This window comes from Sceloporus occidentalis, unplaced genomic scaffold, assembly GCF_023333645.1.
Source record: "Sceloporus occidentalis isolate IW3139 unplaced genomic scaffold, rSceOcc1.0.p SCAF_8, whole genome shotgun sequence".
NCBI classification, from domain to species: Eukaryota; Metazoa; Chordata; class Lepidosauria; order Squamata; family Phrynosomatidae; genus Sceloporus; species Sceloporus occidentalis.
In genome coordinates this window covers 22,757,843-22,779,807 of record NW_028316988.1, presented here as the reverse complement: position 1 = coordinate 22,779,807, position 21,965 = coordinate 22,757,843, and the positions used below count along the sequence as shown (strand labels likewise).

The 21,965-nt window shown below is 47.6% G+C and overlaps 3 protein-coding genes across 8 annotated transcripts in view; all 3 read right to left on the bottom strand.

The window, feature by feature from the left end:
- CCDC180 (coiled-coil domain containing 180) overlaps nucleotides 1-5,774 on the bottom strand; it is a 47,499-nt gene extending 41,725 nt beyond the window's left edge. For 3 of the 4 annotated variants that reach the window (XM_089535318.1, XM_089535319.1, XM_089535321.1), the window contains exons 1-6: nucleotides 5,706-5,774; nucleotides 4,138-4,331; nucleotides 2,176-2,264; nucleotides 1,459-1,568; nucleotides 1,242-1,370; nucleotides 209-319 (exon numbers count right to left, since the gene is read on the bottom strand). In XM_089535318.1, coding sequence (XP_089391444.1) covers nucleotides 209-319; nucleotides 1,242-1,370; nucleotides 1,459-1,568; nucleotides 2,176-2,264; nucleotides 4,138-4,331; nucleotides 5,706-5,774 — 702 coding nt within the window. Of the gene's footprint in view, nucleotides 1-208; nucleotides 320-1,241; nucleotides 1,371-1,458; nucleotides 1,569-2,175; nucleotides 2,265-4,137; nucleotides 4,332-5,705 lie in introns of those variants that run through there. The other variant, XM_089535320.1, reaches the window with a different exon arrangement.
- A 1,574-nt stretch (nucleotides 5,775-7,348) lies between these two features.
- LOC149308205 (surfeit locus protein 6-like) lies at nucleotides 7,349-13,204 on the bottom strand. 2 transcript variants are annotated; one of them, XM_089535313.1, is made up of 5 exons: nucleotides 13,120-13,204; nucleotides 12,041-12,302; nucleotides 10,498-10,731; nucleotides 10,232-10,317; nucleotides 7,349-8,564 (listed from the first exon to the last, which is right to left on the bottom strand). In XM_089535313.1, exons 2-5 carry the CDS (start codon nucleotides 12,132-12,134, stop codon nucleotides 7,893-7,895), a joined length of 1,086 nt encoding a protein of 361 aa, XP_089391439.1. In that variant the 5' UTR covers nucleotides 12,135-12,302; nucleotides 13,120-13,204; the 3' UTR covers nucleotides 7,349-7,892. The 2 variants fall into 2 exon arrangements, with proteins under 2 accessions (XP_089391439.1, XP_089391440.1); XM_089535314.1 differs by having other exon boundaries at nucleotides 12,041-12,283; nucleotides 13,120-13,196.
- A 1,585-nt stretch (nucleotides 13,205-14,789) lies between these two features.
- Nucleotides 14,790-21,809, bottom strand: LOC149308204 (mediator of RNA polymerase II transcription subunit 22-like). 2 transcript variants are annotated; one of them, XM_089535316.1, is made up of 4 exons: nucleotides 21,638-21,809; nucleotides 20,856-20,936; nucleotides 19,605-19,813; nucleotides 14,790-15,550 (listed from the first exon to the last, which is right to left on the bottom strand). In XM_089535316.1, the coding sequence occupies exons 1-4, from the start codon at nucleotides 21,758-21,760 to the stop codon at nucleotides 15,352-15,354; spliced, it is 612 nt and encodes a 203-aa protein (XP_089391442.1). In that variant the 5' UTR covers nucleotides 21,761-21,809; the 3' UTR covers nucleotides 14,790-15,351. The 2 variants fall into 2 exon arrangements, with proteins under 2 accessions (XP_089391442.1, XP_089391443.1); XM_089535317.1 differs by having other exon boundaries at nucleotides 14,790-15,544.
- Between the last annotated feature and the right edge of the window lie 156 nt (nucleotides 21,810-21,965).

Genomic DNA, 21,965 nt, shown 5'->3' with positions numbered 1-21,965 from the left:
TCCAGGCCTCAGAGGGAGAGAACTGCTGGATACAATCCCCTTCCCCACTGCCATTCCCTTCTCCTTTTGTGTCATGTCTTTTTAGACTGTAAGCCTGAGGGCAGGGAACTGTCTAATTAACCATTTGTAAACTCCTCTGAGAGCCTTTGTGGCTGAAGAGCGGAGTATAAATACCCTAAATAAATTAACATATAAATATTAAGCTCACCCGTTCAGCTCGATCCACCTCGGCCTGGCGTAAGGCTTCATCCAGGTCTCGAATCCACTGCCTTCTTTTTAAGGTCTCCTGGAAGATCAGGTCCCATATCTGCTCAAAGTCCTTCAAGGAAGAAACACACCATGAATCCCATGGGAGTGGAGGTGCTGGTGGGGGGGGGGGACTTATAATATATCAGGAACTGCTCAGGAAATGGCTGCTCTCTACTCTTTCCAGAAATGAGGAGAGAGCATGACCCAAATGACCCTGTTTAAACAGCCTGCAAACCTGGGCCTCATTATCTCATGTACCCTGGGAGTCTACATGGCAACCTTGTCAAGCTCAGACTGAAGCTCCCATTCAATTTGGCCATCTTGGAAAGTGGCAGATGGGAAGGTGCCTGATTGCTGTGTGAAATCCTGCACAGCTCTCCAGCCTGGCAGAGAGAGAGAAAGCTCTCCTTTCATACACCCTTGCTTCTTCACAAACTGCTTGCATCCCTGTTTCGCATCTTTAGGTGTATCAGGGCACCTGCCTTTGCCAGCCTTGCCTGTTCCAGAAGACATCTCCAGTGTAATGAAATCCTGCCCTAGATATTAGTATGCATTGCTAGCTTAGCTATGTTGTTGGTGTTTTGCTTGCTGCATTACATTTTCCAAAGTGTATTCTGGTTTGCCTCCATATAGCCCATTCCCCCATCCTGCTTAAATATATCTATCTTCTCATTTTGGTACTAGTTGTATTAATTCCAGGTATATTCAGTCACACACCAACCATTTATGGCTACCTGTCTAAAATGCTTTCGCTCTTGACCACCAGAATGTTAAAATGTTTAAACATTTGTAAGCCACCTGAAGAGTCATAGCTTTGGGGAAAAGGCAGGATATATGTGAATGAATGCATGGCTAAATGAATGAATAGGTTTGAGTTTTCCCTTTTGTTATAGGATTTTCTAAGTAAATGTTTAAGACCTAAGGGCAGTACTCTCTTGCAACCTGGGTTTAGACACTTAGACTCTGAGAAACTGGACAAGACACAGCCTTACTTGCATAGTGTAGGTTTCTAGGTTGGTGCCGTCTGCAGTCTTTTGGAAAAGGGACTCAATGGTTTGATCAGATTCTGACAGTTTGGCCAAAAACAATTTCCCAGGCTCCAAAAAATGAAGCTCCATTTCCTGAAAGGGAAAAATGTATCTGGTGGAAGACAAGACATGAGAGACTTAGATTTCCATTAACCACACACAGAAGTTGTGAATGCCTCACCTTCCCAATATGTGCCAACTCCTGTTTTAGCTTTGCCACGGCTTCATTGTAACGACATTTTCGGTTCTCTGAAAGACGCTCAATGATGTTGCTATTTTTCTTCTCAGGAACTGGGTAGAAGGATGGAAAGAAGAAACAGAAAGTAGATCAGTCTTTTATGGATACCTCACCCCCAATTTGTGTCAAAGTGGCAAAAAAAAATGAGATTGTTGCCACGACGTGCAGTTGCTGCAGCAACAATCCGGGGCTTCTGGCTGCCCCTTTTTGCCCATCTGTACAGCCCCAAAGTACCAGAAACAGCAAGTTGCGGACAGTGAGTGAGAGCAATGGTACAATTACTTACAGCAGAATGAGTGAGTAAAAATGCCCATGTTATTCTGACTGTAGTCCCCAGAAGCTTTTATGGAAAAAAATTATCTAAGATTCCAAGGAATGTTCACCATAGAAATACATTTAATTTCTCAATGTTTTCCCAAGGGATGGAGAAATGTAGCCCTCCAGATGTCGTCAGAAGGCCACTTCCATCAGCCCTGATCAGAAAAGTATGTGGTTAGGGATAATGGGAGGTGCAGTCCAACAACATCTGGAGGGTCACATGATCCCCAGCCCTTGCCCTTCCTAGTCCCAAATTTGTCCCAGGAGCAGCTAATACAGTTTCCAGGTATGCTAAGAACACAGGCCACCACGTCCAGAATTCAACAGCTATTGCTTACTTACTTGTGACTTCAGGAAGGCCTCTGACTTCTCGAGCAGCAATCACACTGTCACTTTCTTGACTCTTCAGAAATGCCAAGGTTGTTGCTTCCCTGAAACAGAGACAAAAAGCTTTAAGTTTACCAAACATTGTTGTTGTTGTGCATCTTCAAGTAATTTCAGTCTTTATGAGGTTTTCTTGGCAGAATTAGTTGAGAGGGGGTTTGTCTGAGCCATTCCTCGCATGTTGAAATAGTATGACTTGCCCCAGGTCCCCTAGGAGATTTCTATGGCTGAGCGGAGATGTAAACCCTGGTCTCCTAGTCCAGCACTGAAACCATAGCACCACACTGGCTCTATACGTCACTTCTAGTTGATTCCATCCCATGGTGACCCTGTCCCATGGTTTTCTTAGTTAGATTCCTTCTGAAGAGGGTTTCCATCACTGTCTTCCTCTGAAATTGAGATGGGGTGACTGGCCCAGGATCACCCAGAGGCTTTCCGTGGCTGAGAGGGATTCAGATCCCGGTCTCTCAGAGTCGTAGTCCAACACAGAAAGCATGACACCACACTGGTTCTCTATAAACATTGCACAGGAACAACTACTGGCAGATCAGATCAAAGCTCAATCTATTCCAAGAAGCCCAGAGAAGTTGCTAGTCAGTTTTTAAAAGGTTTACAGACCCACATAAGAGGCTAAATAGTTGTTGTTCCTGTGCTGCATAGAGAAAAGGGGAAATCTCCCTCTACTGTAGCCAGCATGGAAAGGCTTCTTCCAAGTCGTGTGTAAAGGAAAATGCCTTTAACCACCCTAGCTGAAGAGGGAGGGAGTTATCCACCTTTTCTTTTGCCGCCAGCAGGAAAACCAGGTGGAGACAGAGAGGCAGGCCTGGTCCTCCTCCATCAGTCTCAGTCTGCTCCCTGGCTTGCATATAATTCTGTATGCTTGCCATACACAGACTTCCCAACCACCTATGACTACTAAGCACTGAGTGAAACACAAGTCTGTTCTAGACTAGAATCTTTTTTCCAGTAGGGCCCAACCAGGCACCTTATATAGCCTGGGAATTTCTAGGCCTAGCAGTAGGTTGGTTCAGGCTGCAGTTTGCTTCTATAAGTATGTAGGGCTCATGTGTTTTCTTGTGAGAATGGGTCAATGCGGGTTCTCTTTACAGAGGGGAGGAACTATCTGCCCTTTATGCACTATCTGCATAAAGGACAGATAGTGGTTCCTAGCACATCCCTGCACCTGGTATTTGATAAACAATTTGCTGAGTAGGCATGATTGCCCTCTTTACTCCTCCTGTTGGCGCAGACTCAGTAAGACACATGATGACGTAGTATATGATAAGTTAATGTTATATGATAACAATATATAAGGTGCTTGTAGAAAAAGAAGCCTTGCCTTGCAGATTCACACCTTCACTGCTGCCTGGCATGTGTATCCTTTTGTCTTTGTTACTTAGGATCTCAGAGCTATGCCTGTCTTTTCTACTTCACTGTTTTAATAAAATAGCTTCTTAAGACCAAACCTGGCCGATCATTTCACCTGTCTCAGGATCACAGAACCTACATGATTGACAACTGGAGGCCATGAGAGTCTCCTTGAGCTAGAGGAAGACACTTGAGCTAAGCCTGGGTTGTGAGCATTAAATCAATACACACCTCTGTGAAGCTCAAAAGAAAAGCACAAAGCAGCCAGTTGCCATTGCCTCCTGTTGTTGGATTATGGTGAGTGTCTCAGGAATTTCAGGACAAACATTTTTATATGACTGCCTGGCACTTATGGTCAGTCTCCTCCTAGCTTGGTGCCCTCCAGAGACAATGGATCACAGCTCCCATCTTCTTTAATGGGCCCAGTCCAGCCACTAGCTGTGTTACTGGGAGCTGATGGGGGCTGTATTCCCACACATCCAGACAACCTCAGGCCAGGCAAGGATGGTGTAAAAAGTCAACACAGAGTCACACAGTGATTTGGTTCCTTACTTGTAATGCACTGGATTTTCTATGTAGTCATCATTGGGCATTCCTTCAACCCATGTCTGCTGACGATGCGATAAAAATCCATTGCCAGAACACGTTTCTGTGTCTCTCACCAAGGGGATCCTTCCTGGAATCTGTGGGAGTTTGTGCTGCGCTAATTTGCTTCTCGCCTTTCCGAGAGTGCGCACGAGGTTTATCTTGTCAAAGCCAAAATACAGAAATGAGATATCTTTCTCCATGGAAATAAGCCAAAAACAAACAAAGTGAACCCAATTGAACAAAAAGAGAGGGAGCACAGGCAGCAGGCTTATGGACTTCTGACTTCCAGGATTAACTCCTAATAATGTTTTATTGCCACAATACCACTTCGAGACCTGCTGTGAAGTCCCATACCGCCATTTTACTCTGGCACAGAGGTGACTCAGGGCTCCCCATGGCAGCGCCCACAGAGCGTCAGCAATGGCAGGTTCACTCACCCTGGTATGGTACCAAGGGCAGCCCCCTGCCATGATGGGGGGGGGGGAAGCCCAGCAGAAGTGAAGGTGTGAACCTGCAAGGGAAGGCTTCTTTGTCTACAAGCAGATGTGTCTGGGCTGCCCCCCCCCCATCATGCCAGGGGGCTGCCCTTGGTGCCATACCAGGGTGAGTGAACCTGCCAGAGCTGATGCTCTGTTGGAGCCGCCATGGAGAGCCTTGAGTCACCTCTGTGCTGCATTGAGATGGCGGTGTGGGACTTCACAGCAGGTCTAGAAGTAACAGTGCCACTCTATTCTGCTTTGGTCAGGCCCCATCTGGAATATTGTGTCCTGTTCTGGGCACCACAATTCAAAAAGGACATTGAGAAACTGGAACCATGTGTCCAAAGGAGGGCGACTAAAATGGGGAAGGGTCTGGAAACCATGCCCTATGGGGGAGCTGGGGATGTTTAGCCTGGAGAAGAGAAGGTTAAGAGGTGATATGATAGTCCTGTTTAAATATTCAAAGGGATGTCATATTGAGGCAGGAGCAAGCTTGTTTTCTGCTGCTCCAGAGACTAGAACACAGAACAATGGATACAAGCTCCAGGAAAAGAGATTCCAGCTCAACATTAGGAGGAAGTTCCTGAGAGTAAGGGCTGTTCGATGGTGGAACACACTTCCTCAATGGAGAATGATGGAGTCCCCTTCCTTAGAGGTCTTTATACAGAGGCTGGACGGCCACCTGTCAATGGGGATGCTTTGACTGAGAGTTCCTGCATGGCAGAAGGGGGTTGGGCTGGAGGGCCCTTTCCGGGGGTCTCTCCCAACTCTAGGCTCCTAGGATTCTGTGACCTGGAGTGGCCAAAGGCGACCCAAGGCGCAGCTGCTGTGAGCCCCAAGAAAGAGCTCCTCAATGGAAGGGTTTCCCACTCCAAGGAAAGATCCCAGGTCTTCCATTCTGGGCCCCACAACAAACTCCAGCTCCCAGAATTCCATAGCCTTAAGCCAGACAAAGAGTCAAAGCGGTGCCAAACCGGGTTATTTCTCCAGTGTGGATGCGGGCTACTTATCCCTCGGCTATGTATTTCTGATTGGAAGCCCTTTTCTCTGTACCTCGTCGTCAAAGATCTGCCGGTAGACCTTCCCGCTGGGGACGACGCGGGAGACCCCCGGAGAGGCCATGCTGCTGCCGCCGCCGCCGAGGCCCGGAGCCTCGCTCCCTCCCAGAGAACGCGGCGTTCCTCCGTCTCCACGGCAACCACGCGGCGGCAGGGAGGAGCGCACGCGCCGGCTTTTTTTCTCGCGAGAAGGGACGGGATCCAAGATGGCGGCTCTTCCATCGCGCCGTTGCCATGGAGACCGCTCGCGGCCTGGCCCTTTTTCTTTAGCCGAAAGGCCTGACTCGAGGGACCTCTGGGGGCGCGCTTCAAGCAGCCCAAAACCAAGGCCTCCCCAAAAGCGAATGTATAAGAAGTCGTTATAATTTTTAATGTATTTTAAGCACTATTTTAACTGTTTTTAAGAAGAATTTCCAAATAGGACTAATACAGAATCATATCTATTAATTATTATTACACTCATCCCTCCATATGTATGGATTTGATTATTATATTCTCTAGGAATCTCTAGGTCCTCCAGCGCAACTCTATGGTCAAATTTTAACTAAAAGTCGCACTGAAAGACCTAGAGAATAGTCAACTTGGCCTTTGTAGCTCCTCCAGCACAACTCTATGGTCAATGTCTGGCAGATTACCACAGAGTTGTGCTGGAGGACTTAGAGATTCCTAGAGAGGTGTCCTCTGAGGCAAAAACATGGTGTTGCCTGGGAGAAGACTTTAAATTATTTTAATGTGTAGACATAGCGCTGGGCCAGTGTGGTGCAGTGGTTTCAGCATTGGCCTTTAACTCTGTAGACCAGGATTGAAATCCCCTTTTCAGCCACAGAAAAACACTGGCTAGTAGTCTCAGCCTCAGAGGAAGGCCATCTCTTCTAAACAAATTTGCCAACAGAATCCCACAACAAGGTTGCAATAAAGCCAGAAATGCATGCAACAACATATTTCCTAATTCTGGGTTACTTCTTCAAAACCTGGAGAAAATTTTCTGCCTACAACTCTGAAAGCTGTAGGACAGCAGCCTCGCTGCCTCCTCCTCTTTTTCTTCAAGAGATGCCCACAAATAAACTTCTTGGTAGTAGCTAAATGAACCTCCTCCAGTCAGAGGAAATCTATCATGTACTGTTGGCAAGCTGTTGGGGTTTGTTTCCTTATTCCCTTCTCATGGATTATCCTCAACATGAGATGCCCCATGGGTCTGTGCAAGCAGAAGCTGGTCATCAGTTTTCTTAGAATCATAGAGTTGGAAGAGACCGCAAGGGCCATCCAGTCCAACCCCCTGCCATGCAGGAAATCCAAATCAAAGCATCCCTGACAGATGGCCAGCCTCTGTTTGAAGACCTCCAAGGAGGGAGACTCCACTACACTCCAACGCAATGTGTTCCACTGTTGAATAGCCCTTACTGTCAGGAACTTCCTCCTAATGTTGAGGTGGAATCTCTTCTCCTGCAGCTTGCATCCATTGCTCCGGGTCTTAGTCTCTGGAGCAGCAGAAAACAAGCTTGCTCCCTCCTCAATATGACATCCCTTCAAATGTTTTTTACAAAGGGCTCTGCTGCCCCAGAGTTCTGTTAGCAGGAGTGAAATCAGTATCTGCAAATTGTAAAACAAGAAAAAATAAACACTCATGCTAGGTTTTCTTTAAATAAGAAAACTTTATTGCCAGTTTTTGTAAGGTAATCCTTGAGCCTTTCCCTTTGTCAAACGTCTTGCTCACTGGGCCTGGCTCAGTGCCTGCTTAAAAATAACCAACCAGTAGCAAGTGATTTTGACATCAGAAAGAATGAGAAAGGGGGATCCACATATTCCACAGCAGTCAGAGTTCAATTTGTCTTCTGCAGCACATTGGTGGAAGTGTCTCAAGCAGAAGTGGGTTGAGGCAGGGGCCAGGGGAGAGAAGGAGACTCCTATAACCTCATACCATCTTCTCCTTACCTTCCTCCTCCTCATTTATTTCATTTTTATGACAGCTTTCTCCCAGCTCACAAGAAAAAAAACATTTTAAAAACTTTACAATTAAAATTTCCTTATACCATCCTGGCTGTTTGATATGTACCACCCTGGAGCTGTGCAAGGGAGACACAAACCCAGAAATGCAGGACAAAGATTGCTTTGACTAGTGGGTCCCACCCAAGTCCACCTCAGGCATGTGTATGCAGAGTCCCTCCCTTGGTCCACTTTAAGCTCACTTAAAACCCACTTTCTCCAGATCCTCAGGCAGGATGCGGCCCTTCTTGCGGGCCTTGGCTTTCTTCTTCTCCACCTTGGCAACCTTCTTCTTCTGGAGGTTCTTGCGACGTTTGTCTTGGCGCTGCTGCATCTTCTCTGCCACCTGCTCAGTCCGCTTCTCCCACTGCTTCTGGCGCTGGGTCTTGCGCTTCTCCTTGTGCTTGAGGGCGGCCTTCAGCCGGTCCTCGTCGTCACGGATCTTGATCCCTTCTGCCTTGTAGAGGACGTTGGTCCACTTCATTTTTGTCTCCAGTTCCTTGGCTTTCTCACTGTCTTTGTCCTTCAACTCTTCCAACTTGGTCTTCCGTGCCTCAAGCCTGCTGAGAAGCTGCTTGTAATTCTTCCCTGTCAGAGGTGTTATGTTGCCCTTCAGAGCCTTCCTCTTTTCTTTCCGCTTCTCTGCTTTGCTCAGCTCCTCTTCCTCATGGACTTTGACCTTGTTAAAGACAATTTCAGCTTTGTTGTCATTCTTTTGGGCCTGGGTCTCCAAAACAGGCTCCTCAGTTTCCTTCTTCTCCATTTTCTCCTTCATCTTCAGCTCTTTTCTTCTGCGTTTTTTTCTTTCCCTCTCATATTTCCTTCGCTGTCTCTTCTCCAGCACAGCTGGTGACAATTCTTTGGAACTTCCCTGTAAGAGATGGGAAGGTGAGGGGAAAACAGAATCATTTGAAGGGCACCTCTTCAACTGCTGTTGGACTCTTATCAGGCCTGCCTGGCCTACATAGGTGGTGATTAAGAATGATGGAAACATCAGCCCAATGACCTCTAGAGGGCTGCACTTTGCCCACCTCTGAATAAGATGGCCAGTGCCAGGAGGGGACAACCTGGCCTGCAGAGGGCCCAGAAGATGTTCCTCCTCCTCCTCCTCCTCATCTTGCACCCTGACATGGGGTGATTCCTTTGCACACCTGTCCATCACAAATGGAAGGGGGTGGGGGTTACAGGAGGAGATGCCAGGTCTCATGTCTAATGAACAAGGTAGGAAGAAGTCTTGGCACTTGGAAGAATGAACTAGGAAGGAAGGACATGAGGAAACGAAGTGAGGAGAGATCAACTGAAAAGAGTAGGTTACATTTAAATCTCCCATGGCACAATCCTATGCATTTCTACTCAAAAAGGAGCCCCACTGCTTTCTCCAAGTGAATAGAGAATTACCCCCCCCCCCAAAAAAAAGGATAGAACCTCATGCCTCCCTTCAGATCAGTGGTCCCCAAACTTTTTCAGGCAACAACCCTAGCACCACCACCCCCAATGCCTACTTCCTGATATTAAATCTACTGTTCTACTGCAAATTTAAAACAACCAATTTGGTCACTGCTCCCTTTGCACCCAGTCACCTTGGGATCAGCAACCAAACAGCTGGTTGAAAAGCTACTAAGAAGTTTCTTGTTTGTGTCATCCTTGCAGTAAAGGCCAGCGCAGGTGAGAGGCTTCTCAGTCACTCTCGACTGATTGATCACGACTCTTTTTGCACCTGGTTACTATCAGAGCAGCAACCATGCAGCTGGTTGAGCAGTGACACAAAAACCTCTCACCCTTTGCTTTGTTGCAAAGGCCTGTGTGGGCAAGAAGCTTCTTGGTCACTGCTCAGCCAGCTGCTTGATCACTGCTCCCAAGGTGACCAAGTGAGGGAGAGGCTTCTCTCTAGCAAGGAAGGACTCTCAATCTGTCTTCATTAGAATGGACAGGGTTGCAGCTGGTGTGTGTATAGTGGGGTTTACAGAGGCTATGTGCTCTGGATTGCAGACCTCTTCTCCCGTTGAATGAAAGAAAGCAAGAGCAAGCTAGAGCACACAAAGCTTAAGCAGGGTCTTAGACTTGAAAGTTCCTTTTTGCCGTTGCTTCTTCCCCACTACCACATTTTCTAAGTCCTTCCTCCAGTCAGTCAGTCAGTCAGTACCAAAATGGTGCCACTCCAAGCAACAGAAATGATGCTTTGCGCCCAAACCTCCCATGAGTCTCCAGGCACTACTAGTGAAAGATGCCAGCCAAGAAAGTGAGCTCATGCAGACAGGTGAAGATTGGGAGACACCACCACACAAAGTGAGGCTTCATGGTGGTTTTAAGGGACAGTGAAAATAAGTTTCATGTAACCCTCATCCCCACAATGGTCCAAAAGGCTGGTTCCCCTTGTCTTTCTTGCCCTCTTTCCCCCTCATTGCCCCCCTGCTGCCCTCTTTCCTCTTCACTGCCTGCTAGATCGTTCCACTGCCACGGAAGGGGCATACTACCCACCTTGGGAATCACTGCTTCAAAGCATAAGAACTGTTCCTTTTACAAGGATGTTGATCATACCTGGCCAGAAACTTCTCGGATCTTCTCATGTAGCCTCTGCCGTAAGAGGTTCATTGCAGAAAAGGAGCTGGATGCAGTCTGAGTGCCTGCATGGAGAATCGGCAAGAGCAATGAGAAGAGGACAACAGAAAGGAGCAGGGCAATGGCTTTTCAAAGACCCGGCACAAGTAAACCTTCCCTCTCAATCCTGAAATTGCACCAAGTAAAACCTGTGCAGGACTGGTACTTTCATAGATCCCTTCAAGGCAGTCCCACTCCTGGCTTACCTGGGACACCATTCTCTTTCCCTGCATCAGCAGCAGCTGATCTGCTGTTGCTGGATTCTGATTTCTTAATGGCTGGTTGTGTTGGCCTGGTGGAGGACACTCTCCTGACCTCAGGAGCCATTTGCTTTCCAGGTGGGGTTCCCTTCTTCTCACCAGGCTTCCTGTACTGCTGCAGCTGCTTCTTCTTTTTCTTCTTCTTCTTTGGCTGGGAACCATCATCACCCAAACTGCCTCCTAGGAAGGTGTGAAGTGAAAGAAATGGGTTTCAGGAAACGTGGGGAGAGGAAAAGAGACAGTGATTTGCTATACTTTGTTCCCAACCTATCTCTAATCCCTGTATTCATTTAAAGTGCTTTTCTATCACCTCTCAACTCCCGGGGTGTTGTACAACAGCTAAAAGACATTTAAAACAAATTACATGCAAAAATATATGTTTTAATTAAATTTAAAAGTCATATCCTTTCCCAGTGCTGGGTCCACTGATACTGTTGGATTACAACTCCCACTTTCCCCATCTAGCATGGCCCATAATCAAGGAAAATGGGAGCTGCACTCCAACAACATTTGAGAAGTTGAGATTGGAAAAGGTTGTGAATAACATCCATACTGGAGGCAGCTCTCCCAGAGGTAAAGGTGATGCTCCTGCTGAAGGGCAGAGACTGAAAAGGAAGCAGCATGTGTCACAATGGGTTCCCAATATGTGCAGAACCACTTTGGCCAGGGTGGCCTGAAGCTGAGGCTACTGTGCCTCTGACCTTATGGGTTCCTCCCTCAAGGAACCCACAAGGCTTATTCAGCTGGAAAGCCAGCTTTGTTCTCTCCCCTCCCCATCTCTGCTGGTGCCGACCAGGGCCTGCCGAGTCTGCTATCGACCTGGCTTTGCTCCTTCCTCTTCCCTAGATGGCTCCCCCTCCATTTCACCCCACTATATAGGGTTGCTGTGTGGCTGTGGCCTAAATGCACCAGAATTTCATGAATCTCTGTGTGTGGGGTTGCACATTATGTGATACTCACGTTCAATGGCAACATTGTGCAACACACACATTGATGCTCCATATGGCACTCTGCAACCTTGAACTGAATATGGATGTTTCACATCTCATTAAATTTATTTATTTACAGTATTTATACCCGAACCCTAAAGGCTCTCAGAGCGGCTTACAATGATTATTATTCTTAATTAGATGCTTCCCTGCCCTCAGGCTCACAATCTAAAAAGACAGGACACAAAAGGAGAAGGGAATGGTGGTGGGGAGGGGGATCGGGTCCAGCAGTTCTTCTCTCCCTTTAAGGCCTGGTTGGTTATTACCATTTGTCTAAATTATAATGTTGTTATTTTAGAGGGAGGGATAAGGGGTTTATTTTATGTTGTTCTGTTTTATAACGATTACTTACAGCTGCATTTTTATCGTCATATTTTATTCTATTGTAAGCCGCCTTGATCCTGTTGGAGAGGCGGGGTGAAAATAAAATGTCCTATTCTATTCTATTCCATTAGAAACACCATCTCAGAAAGTTAAGCCAAAGCATTGTGAAACTGTACCAAATTTCCTTTTTTGCGGCGGGTGGGCTTCCTGGGTGCAAATTTTCTTAGCCAGCTGTTGCAAGTAAGAGTCTTTGTTGATTAAGCTGGCCATTTCGGATGAAGACGCAGCAATAAAAACACCCCGCTTCCCGCTGCAGAGAGGAGGACGTCACTCCGCTGACCAAGGCCTCGTCCGGCTTTCAAATCTAGAGCAAAGTTGGATGGGAATCCACTTTGGGGGCTCTGCTTGACATCTCCATCCTACGAAGAGAAATTAAACCTGGAGTAAAAGAGAGAGAGAGAGAGAGAGAGAGAGAGAGGATGCATCCACATTGGAGAAATAACCCAGTTTGGTGCCTCTTTAGCTCTTTGTCTGGCTCAAGGATATGGAATTCTGGGAGTTGGAATTTGTTGTGTGGTCCAGAGGTCAAGGCTTAACTCTTTGTCTGACTCTCTGCTATGGAATTCTGGGAGTTGGAGTTTGTTGTGGGGCCCAGAGCGGAGCAGAGCTCCGCTCTGGGCCCACAACAAACTCCAACTCCCAGAATTCCATAGCCTTGAGCCAGATAAAGCTTCACTCTGGGCCCCACAACAAACTCCAACTCCCAGAATTCCATAGCCTTGAGCCAGATAAAGCTTCACTCTGGGACCCACAACAAACTCCAACTCCCAGAATTCCATAGCCTTGAGCCAGATAAAGCGTCACTCTGGGACCCACAACAAACTCCAACTCCCAGAATTCCATAGCCTTGAGCCAGATAAAGCGTCACTCTGGGACCCACAACAAACTCCAACTCCCAGAATTCCATAGCCTTGAGCCAGATAAAGCTTCACTCTGGGACCCACAACAAACTCCAACTCCCAGAATTCCATAGCCTTGAGCCAGATAAAGCTTCACTCTGGGACCCACAACAAACTCCAACTCCCAGAATTCCATAGCCTTGAGCCAGATAAAGCGTCACTCTGGGACCCACAACAAACTCCAACTCCCAGGATCCCATAGCCTTGAGCCAGAAAAGAGCCAAATCGATGCCAAACTGGGTTATGTGTCTCGTGTGGACGCAGCGGAGGAAGGGCAGCTAATAGGGAGGACTTACACCCAGAGCTCGGAGTACAGGACTGTGTCGCTTCCACTCGCGGCTCCAGCGCTGCTTCCGGTTTCAAGCGGAGAAGGACGCATCCTCTTCCGGGGGCGGGGCCTTCTCCGAGGTCAAGGGGCGTGGCCAATGGCCGGATTCGGATTCAGAGCCCTGCAGGCCATTTTCCTATTGGAGGTGGGAGGCGCCCCCTCCAGAACACAACCAGCCATTAAGGTCCAAAACACACTGCGGAAACAATAAACCAGTTCGAGACCGCTTTAACTGCCCCTGGCTCAGGGCTAGGGGATTCTGGGAGCTGTAGTTTTGTGAGGCGTTTAGCCTCTGTCTGGTGCCACAGCAAACTACAATCGCCAGGGCTGGAGCATGGCTTCTGGCCTCTTAGGACACATGCATCATTTAAACAGCTTACCTCCCAAGTGACCCAGAGCAGCTTCATTCTGGCCTGTCTGTACAAAGGAAAGTTTAGAAGGGGGGGGGGGTTAGGTTGTAAGAGGGACTAAGCCATGGGGATTGGAGGTGGGTGCTAAATGGGGCTGAGTTTAGATTTTGGGGTTTTAATATACTGCTTGGCTATTAGGGGGTAGTTTCGGCTTAAACGCTGGCTGGTGAATTACTATATGTATCCAATAAAGTTCTTTGCTATCCTCAGAAACCTGAAACATTGGTTCACATGGGTTCTGAATGTACTCAAGTCTGACACCGGCCGACCCAGGAACTCAGAAACAGCCATCTCAACTGGGCACTCCTCAACCCAGGGAGGAGAGCAGAGGGCTGCCTGGTGGAGAAGGAGCCGCTTTCCCAGGGCAGGAACTCTAGTCTCTGCTTATTCAACTCATCCAGAGCTGTGGCGTCCCACCCTGGTGTCACCCAGAGCGGCCAAGTGGCAGAGCCAGGAGGACCCAACTGGGTGCCACTCCTCTTCTGGGGTGTCACTCAGCACCCATCATGCCCCCTAGTGATGCCACAAACCCAGAGGAAGAATACTGGAAGAGAAAGCAAGCATACTCCAGTGTGGCTGGTACTCTGGGGCTGCTTTGCCCACATATGTCCACCCAGAGACCACCAATGGTTTCTAAGTTTAGAGCAACAGGGAAGCACTGAGCTTGCGGGCTGCCAGCATTTTTTTTTTTTGCCTGCCACCCATCCAAATGAAGCTTCTCTCCCCCCCCCCCAACCTTTTTTAACTTCTTTGTTACGGCCAAGAAGTATTTCTGCATCCCCAGCTGCCCTGAAGGCAGGGACGTAGCTAGGATTTTAGGAAGGGGGGGTCCAGACTATAATGGGGCTTGGGTGCGGCGGCGCAGCAGCACACACTATTCATTTTTCTAATGGGGGGGGTCCCAACCCCAAGAACACCCCCCCCCCGGCTACATCCCTGCTGAAGGTGAAGTGCAGAGTGCCGACCCCAAAAATGGAAAGGATAGTAGGTTTGTGATGTCGAAGACTTTCATGGCCGGCATCCATAGTTTTTTTGGTGGGTTTTTTGGGGGGGCTTTGTGGCCATGTTCTAGAAGAGGAAGAAACACTTCTAGAACATGGTAACATAGCCCCCCCAAAAAAACCCCACCAAAAAACGATAGGTTTGCTTTACAAACATTCAGTGTGCCTGTAAGGACCACCCAAATAAATTCAGCAGGGAAAGACTTTGATAGCACAAATCTAGGAAGTGGGAAAACAGTCCTCTTATTTAATTAGTAGCTGCTGGCAGATTAGAAAGTGTAAAATCAGAAGGCTCCTCCCTTCATACACAGCCGAACCACCATGAAGGAAGTTGGGAGGTTTACCTGGGTAGGTAAGAAAATACAGACTCGAGTGAATTAATAATCTTACAAGTACCAAAGCACAAAACTTGGGGTGGGAGGGGGGACCAGCCAGATGCCATTGGACTATAACTCCCATCAGTCTTCCTTGACTATGCCGATGTTGCAGTTCATCACCCGAAGAGCCACATACAATTCACGCCTTCCCTTTTTAGAATTAAAAAAAAAATCCCTGGTGCCTCAATCCAACATTCCTATTTAGAAATTGTAATTCAAATTGTCAGCCTGTAGTCAGTGGACAATTCCATCAATAAAGAAGTAGGTTCCTTGGGGCTATGCATCCAGTCCTCATGCAAAAAACAGCAGGTGAGGTTCTAAATCCGAGAAGCTTTAGGTGGGAGGAAGGTTGCCTCAACACAGCAGCCCAAACCTCCAAAGCCCACATGGTTGAGGATAGGTGCATTCCCTTTCAGGCATGCTCCGTGGGGCCTGCTCCGTGCCCATTCATGTGCGGGTGTGAAGGTGTGGAGCCTTGAGGGGCTGGAAGGTTCTGCTCCATCATGGCAGCTGCTAGGGGCATGGAGAGGCTCTCTGGGGACGATGCACCCGTTTCCTGTCTCCAGTATGCTTCACACAGAGGGAGGTCGGTGGTATCAGACAGGCTGTAGCTTTCAAAGCAAGACGCCCATTCAGGAGAAAAGGTAGCAGGTGCCAGAGAGAAAAGAGGGACAGGAGGGAAAGGAGGATGAAAAAGGCAAGACAGAAGCAACAGTGTTAAGAAAATAGCAAAATAGCAGCAGCAGCAAGTATAGTTAGCACACCCCCTGAGCCATGCCCCAAGGCCTTCTTTCTAGGAAATGAAAACCTGGGAGGCCAAACCCACTGTACTGCAATGCCCAGCTAGCAGTGGTTATTGCTGAGGTGAGATAGACCCTTCTGTCTGCCTGAAGACTCCTCAAGGAGAGCCAGTGGAGCCTCCTGGGGAACAACGAGGCCCATGCCCCTAAGCCCATGCTCCAGCCAGTGTGGCCAAGGGTGGCAGAAAGGCTCCAAGGCAGGGCTGGCGAAGGCACAGAGGGAAAGGGGGTCTGTGTGGGGCTTCTAAATTCACACATCCTTACACTGCCTTATGGTTTCCTGATCAGCAGCTGACTTTCCAGGAACTGGCAGAAGGGAGAAAAACAATTTCTGATCCTTGTGGCTCATGCTCAAAACCCACTTTTGCCTCAGGAATGAATCCTGGGAAGCTGGGAGGTTTCCTCTGACCCCGTGGAATCCAGCTGTTCTTCCTCAGCCATGCTAGCTGAAGTATTTATCAGGTCTTTCCAACCAAGAGAGTCAGGCAGCATCTACACTGCAGAAATAATCCCATTTGATACTTTTACTGCCATGGCTCAACACTAAGGAATTCTAGGCATTGTAGTTTTGTGATACTGTACATTTAGCCTCTCCTGTCAGCTCTGGTGCCACAAAAAACAATTCTCTGAATTCCATTGAGCCATGGTAGTTAAAGTGGTGTCAAACTGGATTATTTCTGCTATGTGGTGCAGCCTCTGTGGTGGAACTAAGTATTTCCTCAGGCAATCAGAAGGGGGCTTGTGCCTTCCCCAGTTTGTTAACTACCATGTGGGTGCTCTGGATGCTGCACTTCCCAGATGCTTGCTGTCAATACTCAGGGATGAGGACTTGCCTTCCAGCCATATCCAGAGAGCCACACATTGTCCAGTTTCACCACGGAGGAACATGCCCACAGATCTGCTGACACACACTGTTCTAAAGCAAAAATATCACCTATCATCTCCTCATGATGGCTCTCCCATCCCTCACCCTGCAGGGACCATGCTCTGAATTATACAAAAGGTGCAAAGGGAGGGAGACAAGGTGCTAGGGAAGGAAAAAGCAAGCTTCGCATAGAGGGAGGGGAGAGAGGGGACACCTGAAAAGCCACGGCTTGTGCTTAGAAAAATAGAAAAGCAGCCCAAGAGTGGTTTGTTTTTTTTTTGGGGGGGGATCACTGCTCTTTTATTTACCATCAAGCTTGTTGAGGTTTTTATGGGTGAAGAGGTTTAATATAGAACAGCATGACCATATACTTAAGGTTCTTTTTAAAAGCACCTAACATTCTGGCCCTGTAAACCCATTCTCCAGAGGGAACAAGAATGCTTAAAAGAGAGGATTTCCCATCACATTGTGCAAATGCCAGATGAGAGGATCTGGAGTCAGAACTTCCCAGTCTCTTGGCAGAGCTCTGCCTTCTTGGGCTGGATGAAAAAGCCCCATATAGCACCTTCTACAATGACTGGTCTGCATAAAGCTGCCTTGGGGTGGTCAGGCCTTGTATCCAGAGCCATCTGGCCTTCCCTCCTGATTCTTTCCTCACTGTATACTCTGAAAGGCAGAGCTCCGATGCTGGAGAATACCTGCTCTGGTCTTGGTTTACAGCTGAGCCTCAAGCCCTGTTCCAGAAGAACAGATCACCTCTGGTGGGGGGGAAGGGGGGTTCTGTCTTTTTTTAAAGACACCCCATTCTCTGCTGCTCAATGGCAGGGAACAGTTTAGAACTGCTGAACCACTTACAGGCAAATGACATGCTCAGTTCCTAAGGGACAAACTATGATGGGGAGAAACAACAAAAACAAAAGAGGCCAGACACCCACTGCTGAGTTTGCAAAACTTTTTTTTTATAAAGTCTTTATGCATGGTGTCTGGAAAGTGTAGGGCCTCAGAAACAGCACTGGGGGCCTGATGTGTCCCCAAAATGGCACTTGGCCCAACCCGGTTCTAAAGCCTCATGCCATAAGGAGAAATGTAACACAAATGTCAATCTACTAAAAACAAGGCCACATGTTTACATTCACAGACAGGCAATTTTCTTTGGTACAGCTGGAAGAAACCCAACCCATGAGAAATACCCAACTCTACAGAGCTGCAATCCTACAAATTACTCCTAGGAGAAAGCGTATTTTAACATGGTGAGATCTACTGCTGGGCAAATGTGAGCAGCACAGGGCTGCCATCTGACAGGCAGATACGTGCCATATCAGCACCAAGGGTGCCAGAGGGTCTCGCAGCCCAATGCTATTCAGCCAGAGACCTCAGAGGCAGCAGTGCCCATTCCAGAAGGCTTTCCCTCCCTCCAACAAGCATGGCCAGTCACCCTGTAGCTCAAAGATGTAACTTTTCTCAAGCCCTGAGTCAGATGATCACACATGCTCTCATAACTCATAAAGGAACGGAGGAGACTATCCTCAACAGGTCATTTTTGATTTGGTAATGAGAGAATTGGCACGGTGAGAAATGTCAGTGTGATGTCATGGTTTGAGTGGTGGACCAGGATTTCAAGAGACCTGGGTTCAAATTGGTCTGTGCACATCCATAAAAACCTACTGGGAGACCTGGGTCAAGTCACACTTTCTCAACCTCAGAGGAAGCCAGACCTCAAAAAAATCTTGCCAAGGAAACTCTAGGTAAGTCAGAAATTACTTGAAAGCAAGCAACAACAATCCTCATGGGAGAAAAAGTTGTCTTGTCCAATGTGATGGGTTTGAAGGACTTTTGGCATCTCTGAGTATAGTTTCTTCTCAGCTGTCCCTCTTGGGGGGTTTTGGGTTCCAATAAGCTATCGTGGCAAACAAGCCCGACAACCTTGCCCTCCAAGGTATTTGCCCAGACCTGTCTCCTGGCTATGTATTCAAAAAGGTGAAAGTACAAAGGAGGACTTCCTCTTGTCAGCTTGGATCTGACTGGCAGTAAACTCACTGGGAAACCCAAGGTTCTAGGGATATGTCACCAGTCTTAATCATTATGAATGGAAGATTTATGAACTTATTAGGATTCAGAATGGCAGAATCAGACCAAATGACAAAACTACTTCAAAACCAGTTGTGGGTGGAGGAGGATCAATATTAGGTACCCTCAGAACTTTTAGACTTCCAGATCCAAGGCAGCTCAAAATTACCTGCCCCCCAAAAAAAATTCTAATTAGGACCCAAAGATTATACAATCTGTCGTCAGGAAGGGAAGCTATGGCTTGCAGAGACTTCCCTTCTGGTCCACTGAATGTCTTCTGCTCTTATTTCTGATCAACACGACTGGCCATCAGGAGCTATTTAAAAAGCCTGGGGTCTTGTAGCTCTGGTTTGTAGCCCTGGAAGGATCTGAATGCAATAGGAGCCCTGGTTTGAAGGCTGGCAAGTTTTGCATGACACAAGACCTCAGGTCTGAAGAGTGGCAGTCAAAACTCAATCAGAAACATATGAAACCACCTTGTAACAGTCAGAGCAATAGTTCATCACCTTTGTCAGCTTGCAGCAAAATTGAAATCAAAAGGATAGTTCAGCCTCCGCTGCCCAAATGCCTTCCAGGTGTGTTAAGACAGCAATTCCCATTCTGGGGTTATAACAAACACAATCCAACACATCTGGGTGGTGCCAGCTTGGGCATGATACCTATTCCAATCTGAAAGTCAGCATATGTGGAAGTGGGGTACAGGCCCAACCTTGTGGTGCAGCTTGAGGGACTCACTCTACTCCATCCCATCTATTACAGAGCAAGCTCTAGATGCATAATGTGGCCAGCTCCAAAAAGCCACTGTAACTGCCCAAAACAAATGAGGTTGTTGGGGTTGGGAGTTTGGGGACCAGGACAAGAGCGGCTTTTCAGAGTCTGTCCAAAAGGACAAAGAGGTGGTTGCTACAGAACAGTCCATAGATTTACTTGTACCTGGAAGAGTAATACTCTTCTTCCAGCTCATAGAGGTCAATGGAGAGTTCATCACGTAGCGCTATCAGCTTCTTGTCGCATTCTTCCTGCAGTCCACGCAACTGCTGGTTGCGCTGGTTGATGGCTTCATTGACAGAAGGAAAATCATTGAGGATCAGGAATTGCTTCAGGTCAGAGACCAACTTCATGAGAGATTCACCAGCCCGGACCTGGAGGGAGGGAAACATTCATATATTTCAGTTTATACCAATAGGTACTCTAAAGATAGACCTTTGGCTCACAAACCATGTGGCAGAAGGCACTCTTAATGGGACTGTACTTTTACCATTTGTAATGTTTTAAAGGTGTTTTAAACTGCTTTAGTGTTCTTATTTTAAATAAAATTGTTTGTTCAAGCCTTTTCTAAAAACAATCATATAACAGGGTTTTTTAAAAAAGCTATAACTAATTTTAGTTGGAAATAAGCCATCTTGGGTCCTACACAAGGAGAGAGGCAAGATATAAATTAAACAATTTAAAAAATGATTTGATTCTCTGCATATTTTGGACTTCAGTTCCAAGAAACCCCAGCCAGGATATCCCACAAGCATGTATTTTCAGAGTCCAAAAACATCTGGAGGAACAAAGCCTGAGAACCACAGCTTTTGTGCACTATGGCACTTCTGGCACACATCCTACAGGATTATAATTGAGCTGAAATTGCTCATGGGGATTGCCAAGTCAGTGAATGGAAAAACAACTGCCATTCACCGCTTGATCCTGGATGAGCATACCAACTTGGTGTGTACCACAGACTTGGATAAGACTGGGTTCTAAGTCTAGTAGCAGTCAAGCCCGGTAGTGGAGTTGGGAGGAGATGCTGTAGTGGTCTATCTGGATTTCACCCCCTCACCATGTGCCCTATCTGTTTTCTGGGCTCATGTGTGTAAACCTGAAGCTGGGTAGCAGGGACAGAACAAGGTGTGTGACCCACCCAGCTGCTCAACACACACACACACACCCCAACGAGTTGGGATGATATCACAATTGGTTTTGGAGTGCCATCAGCTTGTAATGCTGGGGAACTTCACAATTCATGCTCAGAGTAGCTCAGATGGCCGACTGCCTTGATCGTGTCTTCTTGCATGGCAGAAGGGGGCAGGACTGGATGGCCCTTGGAGGTCCCTTCCCCCTCTAGGATTCAACAAGGTCCAGAAACCGAAGCTGGGAAACAGGTGGTGTATAAGCAAATACAACAGCTACAACACTCACAATGTTGGCAGCCCTGACATGCATCTCGTAGTTGTCCTGCTCGCCCTGCGTTGCTCGAGACACCTGGGTTTCTTCTTCAATCTGCAAGGAGAACAAAACCGAGAAATGTGGGCTAGACATTGCAAGTGTTAAGTGGATTTGTAATTGGCTGACCAGCCGAACCAAAGAGTGCTCAGCAATGGCTCCTTTTCATCCTGGAGAGAAGTGACCAGTGGGGTCCCACAGGGTTCTGTCCTGGGCCCAGGGCTATTCAACATCTTAATCAGTGACTTGGATGAAGGAATAGAGGGCAGGCCTATCAAATTTGCAGATGACTCCAAAATTAGGAGGAGTAGGGGACAGGATCAAAATTCAAAATGACCTTAATAGATTAGAAAGCTGGGCCAAAAGTAACAGGATGAACTTCAACAGGAAGAAATGTAAGACACTGCACTTAGATAGAAAAATGAAATGCACAGATATAGGCTGGGCGACACATGGCTTAAGGAGACTTGTATGTGTGAAAGGGATCTGGGAGTCCAAGTAGACCACAAGTTGAACATGAGTCAAGAGTGTGATGCGGCAGCTAACAAGGCTAATGCGATTTTAGGCTGCATCAATAGAAGTATAGTGTCTAGATCAAGGGAGGTAATAGTGCCACTCTATTCTGCTTTGGTCAGAGCCAACCTGGAATATTGTGGCCAGTTCTGGGCTCCACAATTAAAAAGGGACATTGAGAAACTGGAGCCATGTGTCCAAAGGAGTGAAGGGTCTGGAAGCCATGCCCCAAAAGAGAGAGAGACCTTGGCGGTCTTGACGATCTCAGCGAAGTTGTCCATGAGGGACTTGACGTCATCCTTCAGGCGCTTGTTGTAGGACTGAAGCAGGGCCTCCTTGTTCTGAGGGAGGACGCGCTGACCCGACATTGCTGCCTCTGCAGACCACAGCCCCGCCCCCTTCTCCTCCTCCTCCTCCTTTTCCCATTGGCCGCCCCCAAAGACCATAGAGACTTCCGCTCCTCGCCCGCCCTCTATGCCTCTTCCCGACTTCCCGCGCGACTTGCGGCCGAGCTCTCGCGAGACTTAAAGCCCACTTGATATATTTCCCGGCGTGCCTCGCTCTCCCTTTTCC

Coding starts and splice junctions, on each gene's coding strand:
- LOC149308205 (XM_089535313.1), bottom strand. CDS start 12,134: ATGGCCAGCTTAATCAACAAAGACTCTTACTTGCAACAGCTGGCTAAG. Junction 10,732..12,040: donor GCCGCAAAAAAGGAAATTTG/GTACAGTTTCAC, acceptor ACACCTTCCTAG/GAGGCAGTTTGGGTGATGAT. Junction 8,565..10,231: donor TCCGAGAAGTTTCTGGCCAG/GTATGATCAACA, acceptor CATCTCTTACAG/GGAAGTTCCAAAGAATTGTC.
- LOC149308204 (XM_089535316.1), bottom strand. CDS start 21,760: ATGTCGGGTCAGCGCGTCCTCCCTCAGAACAAGGAGGCCCTGCTTCAG. Junction 20,937..21,637: donor AGATCGTCAAGACCGCCAAG/GTCTCTCTCTCT, acceptor TTCTCCTTGCAG/ATTGAAGAAGAAACCCAGGT. Junction 19,814..20,855: donor ATGTCAGGGCTGCCAACATT/GTGAGTGTTGTA, acceptor CCCTCCCTCCAG/GTCCGGGCTGGTGAATCTCT.